The sequence below is a fragment of the Caloenas nicobarica genome, chromosome 1, assembly GCF_036013445.1.
Source record: "Caloenas nicobarica isolate bCalNic1 chromosome 1, bCalNic1.hap1, whole genome shotgun sequence".
NCBI classification, from domain to species: Eukaryota; Metazoa; Chordata; class Aves; order Columbiformes; family Columbidae; genus Caloenas; species Caloenas nicobarica.
The window spans coordinates 91,210,841-91,236,039 of NC_088245.1; the positions used below are offsets into that span (position 1 = coordinate 91,210,841).

A 25,199-nucleotide genomic window follows, 5' to 3' on the forward strand; every position below is an offset into this window, starting at 1 on the left:
AATAGCAACTTACTTTTTGTAACAACTCCTTCGAGGCGAATTATATTTGGGTGATCAAATTGTCCCATGATGCTAGCCTCTCTCAGGAAATCTCTTCTCTGCCTGTCCATGTAGCCGCCTTTTAGAGTTTTAATTGCAACAGGTATCTCCCTTTTTCCTGGTGTCTTCAGACGTCCACTACATACTTCTCCAAACTCACCTTAAACAGATAGAATATTTGTTAGATCATTCACAGTGACTGAAGAACTACAGTACAGTTTGTATTGCTGAACTTAAATGCCTTATTTTTTAAAATAACCTTCAATAGCTGTCTTAAAACCTGGCTTTTTTAATAGTTCAGAGTTACTTGTAGTCATCAATGAAACAAACACAAAACTATTCAAGAAACTCGTGTAGAAGTGGGAAAAGAAATAACAGACGGCATATTCAAGTTCTCGAGTTTCATCACCTTGCAGAAAAGCAAAATATTCAGCATTACTTCACAACAAATAATCACCTTTCCTTTGTGCCACACCACGAGATCATGGGGACTTGTACTTTTACTGCAACTGCCAATCCATCTGCCCTCCACAGTGTGGTTCATCTTGCTATTATGACACTTTGAACTCTGACATCAATGTTTGTGAAATAACTGAGTATGCTCTGAGGAAGGATGTAATGACACTTAGATTTTTATTCTAATCATGACAAAATTCCTAAGATATCTATTTATAGCAGTATCTATCTATGGGGTGTCATCCACTATGGCCTGTATGAAAGGAAATGCTGTGAGAATATCAAAATACCTGACTATCCTCCAATTGTAGAAAGCATTTAAAATGTACTTAAGGTTATCATGCCCCAGAAAAGCACTTGCACATGATTTACTTACATGGACTCAACACCTACTTGAAATTAATTACATATTTCAGTCTTCAAAGGCCAACAGTTTCAGCAAATCAGGACTGAGTTAAGTAACGAGAGAAATCTCAAAGCTTGCTTCACCTGATATTTTCCTGGGTATTTAAGTGCCTTTGAAAAATGCATGTCTCCTTACATTCCCTTTACACATTTACTAATTAAGTTTATATGAAAATTATAGCTTCCCTTAGATCTTTAGAGGAAATAAGTTCTTACCCCCTCCATTGACTGCTGTTTGAATTAGTTTTCCTTAAACTTTAAGGGCAGAACAAAAGAAAACAAAATAAGAGACCTGGAACCTGTAACAGTGTGTCTTCAGATATGAATTGAATCTAGGAGAGGCCTTAAAGGCAGAAGCTTCACTTCAGAAAATTATCACTCCCTGATGTTATAGGATTACAATGGATATTGTCATATAGCTTTTATTTTATTAGAATCGGTTGCTTCTGCTAAAACAAAACAAGGTTTTATTAGCCAATAAGATCTAGGAAGAGTGGAGGGATTAAAAAGCCAATTTTATGGCTTGTCTTTCATTTCAAAACAGAGACATCCTCAAGCGCAAGAGTACAATTAACAGATGCTGAACATAACCTCTGAATAAATTAGCAGCTTCTTAAACAGCTACCAAAGCCAAGTGTCCTAGGTCTTATTTCTACAAAAAACCCCACCACTCATTTGTTTTATTTCTACTTAATTTTAAAAAATAAATGAAAGGAAGTGCTTCCCTGAAGATGTGTGCATATGTGTGAAAATATATGTCATCAGACTAATGCTCTGGGAATTTTGACAAAAGGTGAAGTTAGGTAGGAATTTTCCTATACGATTTTGCCCCTCTAGCTCTTAAAAAAGGCTCTCCTTAAAAGTTTGTTTGTCTGACTACTGCTCCTGAAAAAGTAGCTAGTTTGGACTTTTAAAGGCCTACCATAAAACAAAGTCATGAAGCCTGAGTGTTTTGGAGGAGACATGGTATATCAATCTTCTATTCTGTGATACATCCAGAAGTGCTAGAATGCATCTCTAAAGTCATGACCTTATTGCATCTGACTGGCTTTTCAGGCTTAAATGCCTAAAATGAGAAAAATTTCCAACTTCTTTCTCTTCAAGAAACAGCAAAAAGCAAAAATGCTAGAGCCTTAATATCCAGTTTTTAAAAGATATTTCATAATCAATAAATCTGCAGAACTGCAAAATCTCATTTTTGAGAACAATTTGGAAAGCATAGGTTATAGAATACATCATTTTGCTATTATAGGATTATATGAGAGTACTACCATTTGAGAATTTCAGAAATAATGGCATTAGTACCTCTGTAAAGGGCTGTTCACCAAGTGTTTTGAAATGGATTAAAGAGAAGGAGGCAAATGAAGGACTTACAATCCCAAGATTTATTATCTGTACAACATCGTGTCTTTTCCCTGACCTGTTTCTTTTCCTTTTTTTTTTTTTTTAAATTCATGATTTGTACAGGTAGAAAGAAATTTCTTCCCCCTTGGATACTGGGATTGACAAACTGGTGAACATAAAGACTAACAGCAATTTTTTGTGACGTGATGTCAGACAGATGGTAAATCATCATCAGCTCACAGAACAGACAGCTACTACATTCAGAAACCTAAGGTATGTGTAATAACTTCTAGTTTTAGTTTAGACTAGACAGAGATCAAGCATACAAAGCATTGAACTATTTAGACTGAGAAAGAGTTTGACAAGATTTCATCCCAGAGTATTTTTCTAAACTTTTGTTCAGATAAAGAATTTTGAATGTTTTTAAAGTCAAAGGGGAATGTATTCAAGAAAAAGGTTTTTTAAAAATATAAGAATCTAAGTTTTATTGCTCAAGTTTGAAGATAAACAAGACAAATGTTGACCCTGCAGCAGTAAAGGTTCATGACTGCATGTGTAATAAGTAGAAGCTAACAGCCAGATGTCAATGAAGTTGACATCTTTTTTGCTCTAGGGAAAAAGCTGGTGATAACTACAGAAAAGGAGCAAGTTCATTGTCTGTTCAGTTTTAATAAAGTGTAAATAATCCTTGGTTTAATCACATAAACCCCACGTCTTACTGTATGTTATACAAAAAGCTAATTGAGCAGTCTAGGAACTAACCCTGTGCGAACCACACATTGCTTTTCTCATTCAGTCATAACAAATGTGTTATTTAAAATTAAACAGAACAGTCACTTAAAAGTCTGATATGCAGTCTAGTATTACTACATGAGATCAAAACAAATGTCTTACAACACAGACAGTTGCTGTTGATTCAACTGAAATGTCACAGCACCAAATACAGTTCAACTACTTTTTCCCAGTTTTAGTCATTTGACCTTTGGGAGAACTGGCAGAAGATTTAGATTATAAAAAGAATACAGTGTACTCTCTGTGCAAAATCGAAGACTTGGCCTCTTCCCTGAGTGTCAACATTTTGACAAAGAAAATAAGAGAATAATTGTAACTTTTAAGACAGATTTGACAAAGTACATCTGGGAATTCCTTCCATGACGAGGTAATGAAGCCTTAAACCAAAGAGCAAGAAGTGATGGAGCAGAAAAAAGTCTCATGGACAGGACAAAATCAAACAATATACCATGTCAGCACATGCAGCAAACTCAATATGAAGAGTGGCTGAAAGGGATCATCTGAAAATAATCTACAGCAATGAACAGATGGCACGTTGTGGGAACTGGCAAAAATGCACCCATTGATCTTTACAACGAACCAATGTGACATCTCATGGAATAAAAGTGCTTAAAAAAAAAACTTCACCAAGAGTTTTGAATTCAAGAATATAAAATATAAAATTAAACAACAGTAAAACTTTGCCGTAAGAACTGGAGAAAATAAAAGGCATTGGATTTATCAATTTAATCACCATTTAAACAATAACTATTGCTGGAATGGGAACTTTACTAATACCTGTTTATTTGATTTATGTTATCATGAGAAACATAAGCTACAAATAGGTTCTCTTTTGCCTTTGGTATTGCAATCTGCTTGCTATTATGGACATGTGATCAAACTACCATTTCCATTTTGGTTCTAAACTGTTTCCCCTACTGCCTTTACCCTCCAGTTTGATCAGAAGTTATTCAAAGATTAAGAGACCATTAACAGCTATTAACCTGGATAATATTTCATTTGATGAAAAGGTCAACAAAACAGTACTTTTTTTTTTTTCTCAGATGAACCAGATGTAAGGTAGAAGATGATGGGAAGCCACTCACCTTGGATCTGGATTTATGTTCAGATATTGTTACTTTAATGCATATTTCTTGCGTCTACACATGGATTAAGTAAAGCATGAATAATTTAGAAAGGACTTTGCAAAGTCTCTATTTTAGTTGCTTTATTTGCACCAAAGCACCAGAAGGAAGGATAGTAATTCAGAGAGTTTGCAGATGTACTGAAACACCATAAGCATGCCAGAGGCGATGACTGGGAGAGCTGAGATCAAAGTTTTAATTAACTGGCTCCGTATAATATAGTGGCTGCATTCAAAACCACCACCTCAGTAAATGTCCACTAGGAGGACGTGAAAAAGGATTTTGACGAGAGATTGCACTAATTCATTTTTTCTCAAAGCAATCTCATGAGCTCAGCATCCTTTCTTAACTTGTTGCTGCTTTGCATTTTTTATTATTATCTGCCTAATGATATGAACTTGCAAAAGGAATGTTTATTAAATCTACAACTGAATGTACAGACATTCTCTTTTTATTTTGGCTATGATGTCTTTGACTGTCTCAGGCCAAGTGTTATCTTGATCTTCATAAATACTAAAGGCTAGTTTCCAAACTGCTGTTATTGCTTGAAGATCTTGCTACTTTGTCAATTTGACCATCTGTTCCCACCTTCTCTGAACCTATTTTTAGTATCTGATGGGCAAACATCATTAGGTGGAGCAGCCAGTTTTTAAGCAACAATTTTAGATACTTGCTCTTTTTTTAATGTCACATAGTACTACCCTTATGTTACTGGTACTTAGCACCAAAAGAACAGACCGAATTGTCTGTATAACACAGCTAATAAATGATTGTAGAGAAATCCCAATGTCTTGTGCAGCATTCAGATGTACTTGTACAACAGAGGGTGAGAGGTAAATACTTTCAGTAGCTCTTAGATTTTGCATTTTTAAGCAGAGACTGAAACACAGGACAAAAATAATTAATATAAAGTCTCTGTTTTTCACGTCTATAGTGGATGTGTATATGAGGTTAAGTGGAGTGGTTAGAAGATTTTAACTTTCAGTGATGCTGTAATCAGAAATGAGATTATCAGCAGTTTTAGTTGAAAATACTACTTCTGATTTGATGGTATCATCCCCAGATAGATGCAAGATACTACTCAGCAGCAAATAATATGACGTACATTTCCAACTGACATTATCCAAGATTATAATTACCAAATACTTCCAAAGATAACTTGAGTACAGAGTTGGGCAAGCTGAAAAAAGAAGCTAGAAAAAATACTTCCCTCGAGTGTCAAAGCCATCTGAACTGCAACTAGTGAATCGTCAAGAGCTTCTGGACATGACAATTTCACTGTAAAAGTAAATTTGAACCTGCTTTCAGGAAAAGATCGTTTTCAAAAATTTCTTGACCAGAAATGCTAGGAAGAAAGTTTCAAACATTTGTAATGTTTCGCTTTGAGATTTGCAAAATGAAAACTTTTAGTTCTTGAATACAAATATTTTTTCTCTTGAAGAATTAAAGATATTAAAAATGAAAATCATTGATCAAAATAAAATGTTCAAGCAAAGCAAATTTATGAAATGCATCTATTAATTCACTTATTAGATTTTGTAAAAGATTTTGATTTTTTATTTACTTAGGTGAAAATTACAAACATCTTTTTAAATAATTATCTTATGATAAGAAATCCATTTTATAACCGTTTCCAAAGTTTAATACAGAGTCAGAGAGGCATAAAGAAAGGCTTTAGGACTTCTGTGAATTATAATATGCTATGTCCCCTAGCAGCTATTGAAAAACTCTGTGAGAATTTGTACTCTGTGCCTCAGGGAGGGTATTTAACCTGTATCTTGTCTGCATGGAAATGGGTTTAAATTTCATTACGACCAGTTCGCAAGTCTTGCTAGGCAAGTATCTTTGAAGATGGCGGATTACCCAAGTAATTTTAGAAGATAAAAAATATAAAAATAAAATATGTCAAAGCAGGCAAAAATTCACTCCCATGCATACAAGAAAAGGGAGAGAGAAGCTGAGTAAAGAATTTTCATAAATGAATTAAGTTGAGAATAAGGACATATTTTTCATCTAAACTAAAATCAATAACCTCAGTCCTTGTCTGTTGTATTCAACTCCTTTGAAATCAGCAGTTATACTAGTGCTGAATGTAGTTCAATATGCTTTATAATCTACGGCATCAATATCTATAGTATGTCTGAAGAAAGGAAGAAACAAAAGAAATCAGATAGAATGTTTTCTGCAGAAGTCAGCCGTCTGGGGGCTCCCTCAGGCTCATAATTCCAATGGTGCACAGTGCCAGCTACATATTATTTAGCTTAAGCAATCAGGTAAACTCTAAAGTACTCTGGTGATATGGACTGCAGCAGGAAATTGAATTTTTTCTCATACTTTCTGGTCGATACTTTCTCTCCCCTGTTTGTTAACAGATCAGGTTTTATTTTTGTTATATTATTTGCATGATATTTTCTAGTGCATAAAACACACTTGAGCAACACTAGAGACATTGCCATTGCTATCAGTGTAGAAACGAATCATTAAATGAGGGATCTCAGTTGAAATATATGTCACTTTTCTTGACTAAGATATACGAAACAAAGATAAAAAAGAAGGATCACAGTGCATTACGTCTTCTGGTGGTAATTTTCCTTACAATACCTGGTAGCATGAGTTCTTTGGAGGACTCACTATAAGCAAACTGAATATTTTTTTTTCCACTGACTCCTTTCCACAAAATGTACCTCTGATTTTTGCAGTCTGTTTTACTGTGAACTATTTTATTTTTTTCTTGATGGCATTTAAGTTGGTGGAAGTAAATAAAGTAAAAAAAAAAAAAGGCATTTGTATGTTGGAATACACTTAGCAAGTAATAAAACAGTATTGCAAAAGAAAGCTGAGAATGGATAGTGGCAATGATGGGCATTAGAGTATGGAACGTACTAATTGTTGCTACTGAAATAAAATTACAGTGAGGTGAAACAAAAACATCTGTGTAGTCAGCATTACAAGTACTTTTAAAACAGTAATTTACAAAACTCAGTCACTCTTAATATCTTAAGGACACAGAGAAACATCCATATTGTGTAAACTGAAGACAGGTATAGCGTTAATGTCTTTCACAGCAGAAAATGAAATTTCAGTGCTGGAATTAGAACTCAGGATTCCATTCCTATGTTCATCAAAATTTCTGACACAGACTCTTAGTTCTCCCACTTTCCCTTTCTGTAGGGGATGAGAAAATTATTAATGCTCCCCAGGAACTAGGGTGTGCGGGTAACAACACAGAGGATGGAATGCACCACAGGAACTTCAGACTCTCCTTGTCAGTCTGTTTTTTGTTTTAATTTGTTATAATTGTGAGAAATGTTGGTGGGCCTTCTGAATGACATGTTGGTCACAAGCCATGCATTGAGATCCACTAGTTAGGGAACTTTGTAAGGCCCTTTTCTAGCCTTCTCAAAGCCCTCAGTAAACTACAGCTGAGTAAAGCAGAAAGCAAACCATCTCAGGACCTGGTCGATAGCGAAATACTATCTGCCCTAGAGAGTCAGAACCCAAGTTACAAGAAATGGTTTTACAAGACTCTGATCTTTTCAAGTATTCCGCTTTTGTTGTGTTAACTGCAAAGGTGTGTTTTCTGAACCACTGAGCTGCCACCAGGACCTCCAGTGAACTCTAGTCAGCAGCCACGAGCCTTTATCTGACAAAGGCTTTCCAAAAGTGAACATGTGGCAACACTTGCACAGCAGTTTCCTGAGTAGTAAAACCTGATAATTAAACCAAAGCTAAGACAGGGGGATAACAGTGCACAGAATAGACATGCCTATAAACATAGCACATTAGCAAAGGGTAAGATCCCTGAAAACACAAGGTGGCATGTTATCTCCCTTAGAATCTCCCTTAGAAAAAAGGGCCAATATACATACAGGACTAATGAGTTTCTGCAATTTATTTTGAACCAGCTGTGAAATGGCCTACAGCCCCAATGAGATATTCTCAACTGAAGGTAAACACCCCATAGGCAAGAACAGGGTCTAAAATAATTTTTCAGATGTAATTTCTCTCTGTCCCCACGATGCACTTGGGCAAAGACAAACAAGGATATACGAAGAGAACATGCAGCTTTTTTTCCCATTCATCCTGCTTCCCAGTTCCACAGCACCTTTCATACTATCTACACCTTTTCATCAGAGCTTCGTCTTTACCCTCGCTGCCAATGACCCTCCTCTATACAGCCTGTCCCAAGCCAGCCTCTCCTTTTCCTGCTTGTACTCCTCTTATTCTCCATTAGAGAATATTTTTTTGCCAAGTCTTTTATACTCTGATCTTATCTCCCCCAAGAAATAGATTCTGATCTAATCTCCCCCTCGGTGACAGAGAACATGTGACACTAAGGCAAATGCTGAGCGACGCAGTGTTTTGATTATATTTGGAACAAAGGAAAACAAAAACAACCCCATCCAAAAACCAACCCTACTCCAAAAATTGGTAAAGCCTTAAAAAAAGTTTGGGATAAATCTATCACTTTGGACAATATGCCTCACAACTCCTTATTTGAATATACCCACATTTAGAATATTAAAAAAATGCAGTACCTCATGTACACCACACCTGAGAGTGAACTGGTGCTATCAGAGAAATATGTCCACATTTTGTACTATACTTGATCACTTGCATTATCCTGGTAGTTTGAGAAAAGCATCCTATCCATGCCCAGACATTTTTTAAAGTGGGTGTACTATTACCTGCCCCAATAACTCTCTCAATACGAATTCTTGAAGGATCTATCTCCTTTGCAAACTCATGGACAGCAAGAGATGGGTCTTCATACGTGTCTGGATCAATATATGTTTTGATCCCCGGGAACCGTACTGCAAAAAAGAGAGAATACTAGGAATCAAGCATACTTTGACATTCACACACTGCAATAATATGATTTTCTAATTTGTTGTTGTTGTTGTTGACTAGACAATTGAAACAATTGGAAACAATACATTATATCTTCAACATTTTAAGTTCCAGAACCCAGTAATGACCCCAAATTACTAATGCTTGCTACTGATTTCACAAAAGCTAACTGTAGAGTGCATGAGTTGTCCCAGTTTGCTGGCAGCACCAGGCTTTCAAAGATTGTCTAGGCACAGACTTAGCATTTCCTTTCATCCTTCAAGTGGCTTTTTCATGTGAGACGTTAAAGACATGGGTGTTAAAGAGCACTTGAGAGAACTGGGGCTGTTCAGCCTGGAGAAAAGGAGGCTGAGGGGAGACCTTATCGCTGTCTGAAACCACCCGAAAGGAGGTTGGAGCATGGAGGGTGTTGGTCTCTTCCCCAAAGTAGCAGGTGATAAGACAAGAGGAAATGGATTCAAGTTGCGCCAGGGAAGGTTCAGATTGGATATGAGGAAAAAATTCTTCATGGAAAGGGTTGTCAAGCAGTGGAACAGGCTGCCCACAGGGAAGTGGTTGAGTCACCATCCATGGAGATGTTTAAAAAACGTTTAGACGAGGTTCTTAGGGATGTGGTTTAGTGGTAGAGTTGGGTTATGTTTGAACTTGATGATCCTGAGACCCTCTTCCAACTGGAATGATTCTATGATTCTATGATTATAACTCCACAGACAGAGGATAAGCCTCTGCTAACCCAATACTAACAAATGCTTTCAAAAGTACTGGCTGAAACTGTGAGCAAGGTCCTGCTGGACCCTGCTCAAATCTCTTGAGATGTTCTAGGAGACCAAAAGCATGGATACTTCTTCGGGATTGCTGCAGTGCATTGATACATCAAACATCTTTTCAGCTTGCAATAATAACTAATAAAGGGTGTTAGTGTAAAGAATGAAGAAAATACTGGTATTAGTTTCTCTGAATGTTATTTGTACCTCTAGTTTCTGCCATGTTTGATAGCTACACAGGTCCCAGAGCTCATCCTGTCCCACAGGAAGAAAAAATCAAAGACATTTAGTAAACTCAGTCTTTGCTACTCAACTGATAAGATAGTGTCAAACTCTTATGCTGTTTTCTCTTTGTGCCACCTGAACGCAAGCACCTCCTGAGGTATAGCATTTCGGGCAGGAAAATTAAGAGGACAATAAAGCTTTTGGAAACTCCTCCATAAGAAAAAATAAATAGCCCTAGCTAAGTTTTAAGGAAAATGCTATTTTGGGTAAGATTTTTCTTATTGTAAGCTTTTCCTTTCCAAATGCTTTTGACTATTTTAGTCTGAAGAGGCTCCTTGGTGTCTCTGCACTTACTTGTCATCCTTAAGAAATGCTTCAAGTACAGCTGGTAAATCTGGAAAATGCAGCAAGCGACAGAAGAAAATATGAGCTCTGAGCTGGTCACTTGAAAGGGTGTCTACAGAGACACCAAGTGAGGACTCAAAGATACGGGGAAAAGCAGATCCTGAGGACCAACAGTGATTACTGCCAAAGCAGTTTATATTCCCCTTTGCTGCTCCTTGGACAATTTAGGCAATCTGTCCTTTACTTTGAAAACAGTGCTTTCTAATTCACTCCTTTTATTTACAGGCAGATGGCTGAACATTCCTTTTGTCAAACAGGTCCAATTTTTGAGATTCTTTTCCCTGAGGATGGGTCCTGGAGGACTGTGCTGCTTCATTCTCTTCTGATCAGCTTGAACAACCCATGAGCCAGGTGCAATACAGGAACAAAAATATCCAAATCCATTTACAAGGCTCTGATAATTTCTGTCTGCTTCCTTGGAGATGACTGTGGCAATAGTGGGTTGGTGCCAGGTTGCTTTGGCAGGGTCCAGCAAGCCATCATTTTCTGGCACAGCTAATATCCCTTGTGTTCTCGAGTATGGCATGTCCAAGAACTTACGTTGTTTCTCTTGGACTACCTGGATGGGAAAATTTTTAGGCTGCTGCCATGTGGTGATTAAGTTCTGGAAAACTTTCAATTCATTAACAGAAGTTGATGTAGATAATGCATCAACTTATCAGGATAAGAAGAGGGTACTATGGCTGGGTCCAGAGGACTTATTTTAAAAGAATTAAGTACCTCTCAGCCTTCTTCCTGTTAACACTGGGTAGCTGAGTCTAAAGCAGCTCATTATCTGGTGACCCTAAATGCATTAGGTGAAGAACATGTTCAGGATATATGAATGTAGCTGGGCTTCACTAAGTAGAGTGCAAGAGCTATTTGGACAACTGCCAACAGAGTACACACACCATACAGAACTGGGGAGAATACCAGACATCATGGGATGTCATGTTATCAGCAATATCACAGACCCCTTTCCAAAATCTTCTTCTGATTCACACTGAACTCCCACGGGAGAGAGGAAGGATGAACGCAGCAGAAACAAAGCATGTAAAGCGTGGACATGACAAGTCTGGGAACAGGAACAGATGATGCTAACCAGCGCAAGTTTGCAGTGGAGCTTTTTTTAAACAGTTTCAGCCAGTCTAGGAGAGGCCACTTTCACACTGATCCCAGCAGAGACTGTGCAGCTCCATATATTGTTTCAAATTGAGATACTGGATACCAAATCGATAGGTAGTCAGCAGTCAGAAAAACATCGCTGCTAGCACGAAGGAGCTTCTGATGGAGGCGCTGACTGCTCAGTGTAAACAAGGGAGTATTATTTGCAATACAGTCTTAGCTGCTGGGGTAAATCACAGTAATTCCTCTTTATCCTTGGTTCTACGGACCACATACAGGAGTAGAGACTTGCCCCCTCAAGTCTGATGCTGAAATAACTGCAAATGAATGAGAAGGCTCTGAGATGAAGCTTTGTGTCAATGTGAAATAGTCATCATTTACCCTGGCCTGAAAGACACTGAGTGAGGCTTTGCTCAAATTCAGTCACGGTCTCAGAGGCATATATCAAACTCTCAATCAGGAAATTTTTCATCTTCTTTCCTTTCTGACGATGTTTGGAAACAAATGACAAACAAATCTTCCTAGAAAGTATCTTTTTATGGAGAAATGTGTCCTTTTCCTTGACAGAAAGAGCCACTTGCCTGGATATAGTGGTGAAAAAAGATTTTACTTCTGGTGACTTAGCTTCTGTCTTGATCACAGTATTTCCAAGGATGTTATCAAAAAGACCAAAAAAATGATAAAATGTAATGCCCTTTTATAAAAACTTTAAATAGCTACTCTAACATAAAACTGTGAGGTTAGCAATTTAAACTCAGTAGCTAAACTAAGCTAAATAAACTAGCATACTCCCCACAAGAGATTGCCAGGATTTTCTCTCACTGTACTGATCAGTGAGCAGGAACATGAGGGAAGGCAACCCATTCTACTTTTTATTTCTTGGGTGGCTGGAAGTGTAGATCCCTAAAGCCAAAGAGAACTGGATACAAATAAGCCACACAGCTAGCAAGAGCAGAATTTTGAGGCAGAGATTCAATATGGTCCAGACCAGCTGAGAACTCTAAGAAATATACCTGAAAAAGCGATAAATATTTTTAATAGAATAGCAAAAAACCTTATTAACTAGACTGAAGTCAGTGAAATTGTTCAACAGGACACACAAATAAACACCCTTGATAGTGCCGACGATAAGGAATTACTCAAATGGTCAGATCAAAAACATCAAAGCCAAAAGCTGTGCAGAAAACAATCAACATTCTTCATTTAAAACATGATATAGATATTATGTGACACAATGTTGAACTACTTACAATCTCCATTTTGCAAATGAGCCCTTCTTTTCTCTTCAGATTTCATTTTGGCCTTTATATACCACTGGCATCTTTTAAGAAAAACAAGTGAGTTTTTAATTTAAAAAATACTTGTAATGCATAAAATAAATGTACATTAAGTTTCATCTGCACTTTTATGAAAGCCAAAATCTTCACATTTGGAATACATATTTAGTTACGAATCCAAGGAGAGAAATATGCATGAAGAACTACAAACTAGATACAAATAAAAATAAATCATGGTTGAATGATTACTATGAAAATGACTACTTAAGTTCAAGTTTGATGCAATATTTTATTTCCAAGTTTGTCTCCTCCAAAGGATCCTGACACTTTAATAAATTATTACTTCCTGCATTCTTGTTTGTTTGCATTGTTTTGTGCTAATTGAATCTTATCCTATTAACTTTCACATCCAGTGTGTCAAAAAACCTCACTTTTTTTTAATAAGACAATAGTTTCTATGACTTCACCATGTTTCACGGGTTTTTTTTCTCTGAGTAGCTCTGTGCAGCCTGAGCCAGGCACTGACTTGTGATTTCCTCTAAGACAGCAGGCATCATTTAGGATAAATAATACATAGCCTGCTATGTGAATATGATGATTTAACATCTGTTCGTGTGACTGCTATAAAATTGCAAATCCTTGGCAAACACCAACGAACTCTGTGGGTGCTCATGAGTTGTTAGCAACCTTACCTGCAAATGCAAGGGTATCTTGGAGAAAACTGCCACATGGCAAGCTTTCAGGTTCCCTGGAATGAAATCTGCCCCAGCCAGAATGCTGCCTACCTGCAGGGCTGTTAATGCTGATTAAGAGGGTCACATGATAGGAGCAACCGTTTCAAAGAGCAAAATATTTGCTCTTGGTCTTAAAGCTCTTTCTCACTTACTGAACAGCCTAAGAAGTATGATTTAGCGGGAAATCTTTTGGTCTAAGGGCTGTTGGCGCACTGACCCCAGTGAAGAGCAGCAGTGTCTGTGGACATGTGGTTTGGCGTACAGACATTCATTCAGCTCCGAGACCAGATTGAAGAAAAATGACTGGCCTCCGTGTGTTCACTACGGGACTTATAAAGCAAAACAAACTATAATTATAGATAGTATATCCAGTAAAATACTAACAACAGAGATATCAGATATGTGTGAACGTGAACACATCCACTTCATTTCAATGATTCATTTCAACTACTGAAACAGAGTACGATCACTCATAAATTCATTCATTGCTACAGAGGAGATGATGAACACCCGAAGGGCAGAAACTTCGGAAGCTGTCATAATTGGCTGTGATTTGTAAGGCCCTTGTTTTCATGGTTATGCACCCTTACGGAGGGAAACAGCAACCAGCACATTCTCAGCTTCTGTGGAAATCTTCAGATTGCACACTGGTTGCTGGGACCACTAAGTGTGCCAGTGCCATTTTTAGGACCCGAACAACTGGTCTGTAGGGTGCCAACCGCCAAGAACACTGAGCACAAACTCTTACACTCAAAATGTCTGCCAGAGGGAACAATCGAATAAACAAGGTTTTAACCCTCTGAAGTATGCATATGGCCCCAACGTTTGACTACAGAAGCCAATGAGTAATCACCAGCAGAGGAGTCTTCCAGCTCCAGCTCCCCATTCCCTGTAAATGTTGGCTACAGAACAATTGGAGGGGAATCATTTCTGTAATGATAAGGATAAATCATATTGAGCTTTACCACCACATTTCCTGGAATTCAGCCAAGACCCTTGTCTCACTGCATATCCTGCACTTCCAAGGCACTGTCGTTTTCATTTTTCTATCTGCAATCGACAGCTCTGCTTCCTGCTTGCTCTTGGTGGATAATCACTCAGCGAAGTGCAGAGGCAGGTGCTCATTCAACCCAACCTCTCCACTCTGAATAGACTCATCAGCAGCCCTGTGACTCGACAGCTCATCAAATTGCTAATTCCAAACAGTGAAGCTGAGCACATCTGTAGGGTACCGATCCCATTTTTCACGCAGAAATTGCCTCCAATCCAAGAGTAAATTGAGTATTTATTCAAAATTTTCTTGCTCTGTCTTCTGCTGAATATACTCCTATTGCTGCATTTAAGCAGCACTTCAAAATGAATTCATATCTTACATAATTGAAACGGTCCCATTGAGTAAGATGTTAGAAAGCGAAGAGAATCTCTGATATATTTAACATTAGCAAACAGGAAGAATAAACCCGGAAATAAACTCATTTCCATGTTTTATTTCATTCCTGATTTTAGTGCATCTTTTTTAACGGAAGAATTTGTGTTATGTTTCAGGATTCCATGTAAGGATTCCACACAATCATTTCCACTGGTAGGACTTCACTTTCTTTTCAAATGAGGGGTAATGCTATACCAAGAAAACAGAAACTTAATTACAAATCTGAAAGTGCAGCACCATCTATTGAAATCAGCCCCATCTGTGATCACCATTATCACATTCGGAGGAGTCGGTACAACATCTTTTCTCTAATGTGTGAACACCGACTCTAAACCAGGACAGGAATATTGCAGAATCCCATCCCAGTTCTGGATTTTTTCTGTCCCCAAGCCAAGTAAGAAAAAAACTCCACAGAGAATCCTCCTCACATGCAGGCTCTTCCACCGGCTGTTTTTTTGCATCTGAAAGAGGGTGAGGGGAACAGGTTTGAGAGGCACCAGAGACCACACAACCCCCACATGGAGGTTACTCCAGGAGCTATGAGCCCAACTCCTCTGTTCAAAGGCCCAGACCTCTACAGAATATCAGTCTGGTTTGGGGCCTTCTTGATCCATGGCAGCACTGTGGTGCCACAGAGGAGACAGGAATGTAATCTTTTTGTCCTTTTGACTTCTGCTTTGCTTGCCAGTGGAAGCAGGTGAACTCCTGAAATCACACAGGAAACACCCAAAGGCTCATTGAAAAAGGAAACAAGGCACCAACAGAACCAGCTACGCCTGTGAGAATCCAGGCACCTGAATGGACTGATGTTCCAACCTCTATGTGCATTTTTTAGCAAGTCCAATTAGAATTTGTGAGATCCCTTAAAACCTTTGGTGTGTAATTGAGCATGGCACCTGGCCATTCAAATCAAAATGCTTTCTCATCCAATTTGCCTAATGTCATTATTTGATCCCGATCAACACATCAACTGAAGGAAGGTAGACAATCAGTGCTGTACTAAAAGGACTGAAAGTAAAAGAATCAGGGTAGTTATAAAAAACAATCATTGTCCAGACTGGTGAATTCCCCTACCAGTGCAACTGTACTGCTGTAACGTACATTTAATTGGGATATCTTCAATCCAATTTAAAAAAGAAAAAAAAAAGCCAAAAAGCAGTAAAACAGGACCTTCAGGAAGCTGGTTTGTTTTCATCGGTGATACCACAGGCAGTGGAATCATATTAGTATTTTGGAGTAAAGTTTTGCTTAGTTTAATTTCATTATATAATTACCATATTTTATCTTAACAGACGCAGAAATGTGCATATGAAATAAATACAAAATTATGCATTATTTTTCCTACAAAGTTAATATAGTACAAGTAATAAAAAAATGTCCACTCAAGTGCCTTTAGGTCACTGACAACCACGAGACATCAAAAATTCCAAGGTTACAGTCTTCACAGCTTTGCAATTGACAGTTATGAGATTTTACAAAAAATATTGTGGGGGTTTTTTTTGTCTTCTAATGTCAGTCTTGAGGATGCAGGTACATTGTATTTTTAAATTCTTGATCTGTAGGGAAGAGGACCAGAAACTTATTTTAAAAGCAGTCAGGCTATTTCCTGATTTCGCATAATTGCTAAGCTCCTCAAACTGGGTTTCTCTGAAAAACAATGCTCATAGAGAACTGTGAGTATGAGCAGTGCTGAACAAAGAGGACATTCACCCTGCTATGCCTAACCCTTATTTTACCACTGAAAATCTGGCGAATGACTTAGCCCTTATTCTTAAATTCTTAGTTTTGGATGACTCTGACCCTGAGTAAATGAGAACACTGTAGTAGTGTTAATTACCTCCCAGTGATCAGGAAGAACAATGTGAGGATGACCAAGAGAGTGAATCCACCGACAGCAGCAGTAGCGATTACAAGAATCTGTCCCTGCTCCGCAGCCATATCAGAAGCTGAAAAAGAAGCACAAAGAAAAGAGGTTAACGCTCCATCTCCCAGGCTTCTTGAAAAATGGGTGCTAACATTTCACTGGTCAAATGTTGCAATTACTCTGTAATAGTTTCTTCGGTGCTTAGCATGGACAACAAATGCAAATGCGCCTGTGAAGTGAAAAAACATAATCCACATCTTGGCTATGATGAAAGGGAGAACGTGTTTACAGGTTTTTAAAAAGAGGAGCTGGAATTATCAGGCAGTTTTAATTTACTGAAGTTTGAATATAACAGTGTTTGGGGCACAAAACTAGAATGTATTTTTCTTTAGCTTTATTTAGCTTTATCTTGCATCTACTTCAGAACTTCTCTTCATCCAACTGTCCCAGTTAAGTCAGCAGCAGTGCTATGTATGCAAGATACATTAAACTGGCTTCAGGAGAAGGCAGAGTAGAAAAAGCACACTTAATGTGTAGCCTCACGCACTCTTCTGTGTGTCTGGTGTTTATTTTTATTGTCACAAAATGTATATGGTTTTACCTATCATGCTCTGGTGACTGGCAACACTGTAGTTGAAAACATGAAAAAAAAAAAAAATTCTTATGCCTTGGTTTTTTCTCTGTGCTTTTTGTAGGACATTTAGGAGTTAAAAAAGACCACCTGAAATTATCCAGTCTCTAGGCACTTGCTCTTTTTATTAATTTATTTTGTATAATATTAAATCTTTACACTGACAAAGTACCTCCTTACAGTCTGGTTGGTCCTCACTGTCGAAGTACTACATAAGCAGAAAAAGAATTACGCTCAGTTTTATCTTTACCTCCTGTCTTTTTACTCCAGGGTTTTATTTCTTAAACTGAGTTACACTTGAACATGTTCACCACGTGATGTTTACCTAATTCTTACTTTGTTTCCATGAGAAACCTAACATTGTTCTGAAAGGAGAATACATAGTTCTATTCAATAACCTCTGACAACAGGAGTAAATGTAGAAAATAAAATAATTTTTACATTTATCAGGAAAGTAACTTTGATTTTTTAAACTTGCAAACTGTTCTATAAGAAAAATCTTCAGATTTCTTTAGGCACCAGATGATTAAAACTTAGGGAAATCACCTACGTTGCTCCAGAGAAAGCTCAGCAGGCTTTATTTTCTTATTTTGGAGTAGATGAAGCGCAATACAACACACACATTGCTGCCCAAAGCCTCATAAAATGCTGTTTCCAAGAAAAATATTTAGCTTCTAAATAATATTTGCGAGTGGTTTAGAAATTAGCGCTGTAAACTGGCTTTGTAATAGTAGTAGAGCAAATAAAACCAATAGTGGTTTATGTCAAATTTTCAGCAAAAACAACTTGTTAAATATCTGCCATTATGTTTCTGTCCCTATAATTTAATGGAGATATGCACAAGCAGTAAATTACAAGGCATTCAGTATCAGCTTTCATAAACTCTTCACAGACAAGTTAAACACATACATTTTCCAGTAAATGATGTAGCAAATACTCACTGAATAAGTAATCTCCAAAATAGTGATATTATAGGAGTGGATTCTAGCCCTGCATTGTGTTATGTTCCATGGGGGTCAGATTTAGTTGGCAAAATACAACATAACAAATATCATGTCACTCAAGTAACAATGAAAATAATACCAGGCTCTCAAAATCAAACACTGCATACTATTTTCAGATTATCAGGGGTTGTGCTAAATGTGGCAAAGATTTACAGCCAGGCACAGTTAGAAGTTGTAAATGGAGGAGGAGGTTTTAGATGAGACTCTTGCCCATCTCCGCAGTGGAAGCAAGAGGACAAACTGCAGCCCTCTTTTTTCTTTAACAGGAAAAAGGTGTGCAAAAATAGTGAATTCAGGAGGAGAAAATCAAACTCAGATAAATTAGTTGTGGTTTTCTTCAACAGATATTCATTGCCAAGGAGACAACCCAAGGCCTTTATTCATGAGAATTGTGCAAATGTAGGGACTTATTCGATGGTCCAAGGAAGAACTCTGCAGCTCTTGAGATGGGGAAAGTCACGTGTCCTGGATAATTTGTGTTGAATGTAGCTGCTGTTTCTCAGTGTTTTAACTAAAACATAATGCAATATCTCAGTTTAATAATATATATATTTTCTATCAGGAACCAGAGTCAAATTAATGAAGGGGAGAAATTCCAGACTCTGTTAGTTCTTTCCACCTCTAAGCAACATGATTTTTAGCTGAGACTGCTCATACTTAAAAAGTGATCATTCTGTTTCCCTTGTTTGTATTTTACTGTGTTGGCAGAGCTGCCAGAGTCCAATATATTACGATTTTTTTTCAAGTAGCCAAATAACTGTGAGGGGCTTTCAAGCCTGAAACTTACCGATGACCTTAATTTACTTGTCAGATAAAAACGTCAAATGACAAGTATAATTGGAAAATGCAGATTTGTTAAAAACTGACAGAGAGACAGGTAAGGCAAAATGATGGAAATGTTTATTTTTGCTTGAAGTGATCCTTCTAAAAATCAATAAAGGCACAGTGCTGTGAACAACACATATACAAGCACCTGCCTGTGCATACACAGACTCCTCACATGCAGGTGAAAGGTTCCATAATCTACTATCTTGGCAGTGAAAATACAGTAATCAGAGACACTCAATAATTAAAAATTTTACAGCATTTTGCCATTCTAAATTAAATTCAATGTGTCCCTTAATCTCTGTTTTTTTTCTAATTTCTCCAGCTTTCTCTTAAGGTAAGGCGTAAGTTGTAAATAACAAGACATTTAATATGTATTTTTTCTGTTGTGCATGTTCTTGCATGGTTTTTTGTCATTTTCTGCTTTTTCCTCCTTCATTTTTCCTCTCTATCAGCTATGCATATTGGTATATGACCATGTGATCCACCTCAGGACTGTTCTTGATTATGCAAGACAGAAAAACTCAGTTCAAAAAACAATTATGCTAGGTTGCAAAGCCAAGAAGGTTCCCGCAACCGTATTTCATTTCTTTGTGTACATATACTAGAGTGTTGCATTTAATCATGAAGTAGCATACGACAAGGAAAAGGGAGGATTTATTACTTATTCCAGCAGATGATTACATAGTAGACTATAATGTTTGGGTGTCAAAACTCTTCCAAACACATTGTAGCTGCAATTAATGCAATTAGTCAAAGTGGTGATTTGATTTTAAAGCTGCAGCATGTATCATGCATGTACCCAGAAGTGTATTATCCAGATAAACTCTTCACTCCCATTACTCTTCATGCTAAATTCAGGTTATATGCCCAAAATGACATTTAAAGTGTCTATTTGCATTGTTCCAGCTTTCTTGCTTAACACCATGTCCAGAAATCCCTTCTGCATCCAGCCTCATGTCAGTTCTGTCCCCACCATCCACTCTTCACATCCACACCCTGTCTCAGCACGACTCTGAGTTCTTGAACCAAACGTGTAGAGAAGGAGCTGGACTTTCCTGCCTCTCTGGGCTCAAAGAATATATCCCGAGTCTTCTTCACTTCCTCACTGGGCAGACTGGAAGAAATAGTGCAGACGTTTTAGTCATGGTGCAAGAGGATGAAAGACAGAGCATCTTCCAGCTCTGTTCTCCTTTCTTTTCTTTGAGCAAATTTCTCCAAAATCTTTTAAAAGGTTGTGTATTTGGTATAAAAAGGCTAGAAGCCCTATTGACATCTGTCTTCTTTTTCTTAGCTACATCCTTTAGTTATTTCAATTTGATATCTATCAGGCAGCAGACCTTCCAGCAGACTGAAAGATAAAAAATTGACAGAAAGACAGCTAGACAGATAATAGTGAGTTGCTGTAAGACAGGTAAGTGCGGATGGTAAGAACTGCAGCTCTAATAGACAGGAGCAGGCTGTCAGATGGATTTACAAGGCATTGTAAACAACGGTGCTTAAGAAGAATAGGAAAGAAAAATATAAAGTCTAATTAGGATAACCTTTACATTTACAGAAGTGCTGCAGTTCCGTGCACCAGTGAGCTGATGGGCTCCAGTCTAAGGGGGAATGTGGGAAAGGGAGAAGGCAATGGAAAGGCAATCTTAAAAGGGACTTTTAAAAGGGAAAAATAATGTCATTACCAGCATAAGAATGCAAAACTTCTTGGTATGTATTCACTTGAAAAGCCTTCTTCCAAGTGCTGCCCCTAACAGTTGCTTCCTGACCAGTGGATGAATGGAAAGCCTGCACAAGCAGTTTGAGATGTGAGCAAGTATGTTGCTCTTGTTTAGGAAACATAGAGGAAAAGTCAAGTCTCTGGGGCTTCTTCTGGGCACATACAGTAGAGAAATCAGGTAGGCTGAAGTGAACGGGTCCTCAGCACAGGAAAGACGTGGACCTCTTGGAGAGGGGCCAGAGGAGGCCACAAACATGATCAGAGGGCTGGAACACTCTGCTGTGAGGACAGGCTGAGAGAGTTGGGGTTGTTCAGCCTGGAGAAGAGAAGGCTCCAGGGAGACCTTAGTGCAGCCTTTCAGTACTTAAAAGGAGCCTGTAAGAAAGATGGGGACAGACTTCTTAGCGGGGTCTGTTACGATAAGACGAGGAGTAATGGTTTTAAACTAAAGGAGGGGAGATCCAGGCCAGACATGAGGAAGAAATTTTTTACCACGAGGGTGGTGAAACACTGGCCCAGGTTGCCCAGAGAGGTGGTAGATGCCCCATCCCTGGAGACATTCCAGGCCAGGCTGGACAGGGCTCTGAGCGACCTGGACTAGATGACCTCTGAAGGTCCCTTCCAACCCAAACTATTCTATGATTCTACGAAATCTGACGAACAAATGGCTGAAAATATAAAACACAGTAAGGAAATACTTTAAATGAGATGTTCGGAGGTATCCAGTGCTGACTGCTACTGAATGAACAGTAGGACTAGGTAGACATGGGCAGAGATCCAACAAGACAATTTCTAAATATGAGATATGTGCCACATAATTTATTTCAACCAGAAATTTAGTTTACTATTGTCAAAACATCCACCATTCTAACAACAACCAAAAAAATCTCCTTTTTGCATTGGTAATTCAACGTATTTCTAAAAATCCTAGGGACAGCTTCTCTGTTGTGGCATGAATCACAGCATGTGCTGGAAACAACATTGGACCTCTATCAGAATCAATGATTCAGAACCCCTCTCTTGAGATTTGGAGTTCTTGAAAGAACGGAGCTCAGGGTCTAAATCACATCTGGTGGCAATGGATGTGGGAAGAGGAGGAAGAATGTGAGAATTCAGTAGATCTGGCGATAAAAGCAAGTTATCATCTGTGCCTGTGGTAAAGAAATTAAAGTTATTGTTTCATTAAGATCAGAGTTTCAGGCCAATTCATTTTTCACAGTCCTCAAATTTATAAAATACCCAATCGGGTATTTTATTAGCATTTCTGATTTTTTTTTAATTGTTAATATGATTTATTTGAAGCATGCAAAAGTCTACATTGCTTTCAGATTAAAAATCATCGTGTGCTTATATTTATCACTCTGTTTAGCCCAAGCACTAGTCCACACTGCGCACATGCTAGTTTGCCCCTTAGGTCCCTTCTGGAACAAGCCAACTAGTTCCCTTTCAATTTTTTTTTCCTAGTGATGGGAAAGCTGACATGGTTTCAGAACAAGCCCTGCACAAGAGAGCTACATCATGAAAACACTGCACTGCCTAACAGCTGTAAAATGTTCAATATTTTAACAGTTCCTCTAGGCATAAGGGCCTCTGAGGTGATATAGTAAAAAGTATTCCTCCAGGAAAAAAAAAAAAGCTTTGAATCATTAACTTTTTATTTAAAGAAAACCCCAACCAAACAAAAAATGTCTTCCATAAACAGCTAGTTAGAAGAGAGAGAGGGAAAAAGAGAGAAATAGAGAGAAAACATGTTTGCTCTGGGATAAATGATTTTTTATTCTCGGAGTGCATTTTATTTTATCCTAGGAAGGACCAGAGTTTTTTTGTGGTGCTCCTGATACATAAAACCAGGACCTATGAATGATGTTATGCTTCAATTTATAGGCACAGTAGTGGTACACGTATGTGTGCTAGAATGCATGAAACCCTGTCAGCTTTGCTAGAAGTGTTTTGCCTGTGAGGTGCTGAAACAGGGAGACTGAATAAAATGGCAGTAAGTAATACGGTCAAAAGCAGCAGTTACTATGGTTTGCAAAGGTATTGTTTCCCAGCAGCAACCTCTTAGCTTTAAGAGTGGAAGAAATGCCCGACAACATCCATTCATCCATTCTTGCTTCCTTGAAGAGAATTCTTCTAACTTTTTCTAGGTAACTCCTTTTCCTTTCATAAAGAAAGTACAAATTTTACACTTTCAGATGTTCCATTTATTGGTTTCTGCAGCAAGGAGAAGGGTTCAACAACAACATGCTTCTCACGCAACGGCTGCCTCAGTCTGCCGGTCAGAAAGTGAGGGTGCTTCCCAAGAACCAGATCAGCATTGCACGATTAACTACTTGGTTTCTCATTGCTCCTAAGAGCTGGCCTTTCTTCTGCTTCATGCTCCATCATTAATAATTATATCAAAATGTCTTGGTGTTCCTAGTAAGGATGTACCTAATTTTGCCCTATATAACTGAAGTGGCAGACATAGTGTTTCAACCAGCAAAGTGGAGATGTCGTGACATTGATATACACATCTCTCAATTGACGAACCATTGCTTTTTTACAACTTGTCTATCACTTTAAAGAAAAATCCTAATTTTGGATTGCCCACTTTACCACTACTGAGTAACAAATTATGTCAATATTCAAGCAGGGTAAATGGAATAATCTTGTATGTTCACCTGCAACTGGTCCTGGAATTCTTCTTTAGATGTTAAGACTATAACATGTACAACTGGTAGGGCTGAAGGATGTTAGTAGCTACTGTCAGTTGAGAAGGATTTTTATCAAACACATTAAATATTTTTTGTCATTTTAATGAGATGGTTAGTTGATAAATTTTATGTTGACAATACAGACTTTTAAAAGACTCTATTTTTCCCAGCCTTCTGACAAAAACGTTAAATTAATATAAAATTAGTATAGCTCACATGAAACTAATTAAAATCTAACAGAAAGACCAGAAAATGTAATTGCAAATGTGGAATTTTCACCAAGTAAGTTGTTTCTAATGGGTAGAGATGGAGAGAGCTGCAATGGTCTGTGCCAGTCTAATATTATTTGGCATCTTTCGGAAAAATTGAGAAGAATACATATTAAAAAATCAGAAAATTTTCAGCTGAACTGCATACTGCCAGAGTAGTAAATGATGAAAATAGATTTCTACACAGCTTGACTTGGACTGGTTTGTAAGATAGATGCATGCCAGCAAGGGCAAATAAACATTTACATGTACTGATATAACTATGCAGTCCAAGTCTCAGTACAACCCTCCCCAATCCTTCCATCTAAATGTAGGTCAGTATCTTGGAATACAACTGTACTGGCAAACACATTGCTATGTTCTAGTTATTCAGCTGTGTACGACAATGCTCTAGTTCAGGCAGCAAGTGCTTGACCTATAAGTGAAAGAAAACTGAATTATAAGGAGGTAAGCAGTGTTAGGTCTGTTTACAGCATCATAAACAGATTTAGTTTTCCAGTTTAATTCAGTATCAGGTTCAGCTCTGATGTAATACTTCAAAAGGGATGTTAAAATTTTGCTACAAAATGATTCAATGTTTAGAAAAAGTGTAGTTTTTTTAGCGTGAGAGAGTATTTATATTACAGGAAATACAGGAGAATTCTTAAAAATGGCATACACACATTTAGATGAGGAAGAGACTTCTGATAGTATTTAGCTTTTTAATTTGGCACAAAAGGGTCACAAGGTACAAGCTAAATAAAAAAAATCAGGCTAAACATAAGGTGCAAGTTTTAAATTATAAAGTTTAAGCATTGGCACTATCTACCTATAAATACGGTGAGCTCCTCACTACTTGAAGACTATAAATCAAGACTACTTGTATATGGTAGATGTTGCATTTCAATCTATTTTCCTTAGCTGTCTGGAAAAGTTACAGTTACAGACATTTGGCCCATGTTACGAAAGGGGTACAAAGGAATGATCATAATAATCTGATACTGCCTCGAAGTTTAGAACAGGCCAATTTTCAAAATACTGCTGTGAGGAAGTAAGATATTTGGAGTGTAACAAAGCAACATTTGATTGCTTGCTAAGTACTGCTGCACTTTGAAATAAATAATATTTACCAGCAGGCTCTGACATGGCTTTTTATTTTTTTTTTCCCCTTTGAAATCTAAAGCAGTACTGTATAAATATTTGAATAAGGCCACAGTCCTTTGAACTACCTTTTTAATTAAACTGCAGTCTTTATCTAGCTC

General features: G+C 37.7%; 1 protein-coding gene across 1 annotated transcript in view; it reads right to left on the reverse strand.

The window, feature by feature from the left end:
* EPHA6 (EPH receptor A6) overlaps positions 1 to 25,199 on the reverse strand; it is a 481,365-nt gene that overhangs the window by 106,776 nt on the left and 349,390 nt on the right. The window contains 6 exon segments of the mRNA XM_065645252.1: positions 14 to 199; positions 8,849 to 8,974; positions 12,760 to 12,830; positions 16,787 to 16,895; positions 20,824 to 20,848; positions 20,850 to 20,929. Of these exon segments, the coding sequence (XP_065501324.1) occupies positions 14 to 199; positions 8,849 to 8,974; positions 12,760 to 12,830; positions 16,787 to 16,895; positions 20,824 to 20,848; positions 20,850 to 20,929 (597 nt within the window).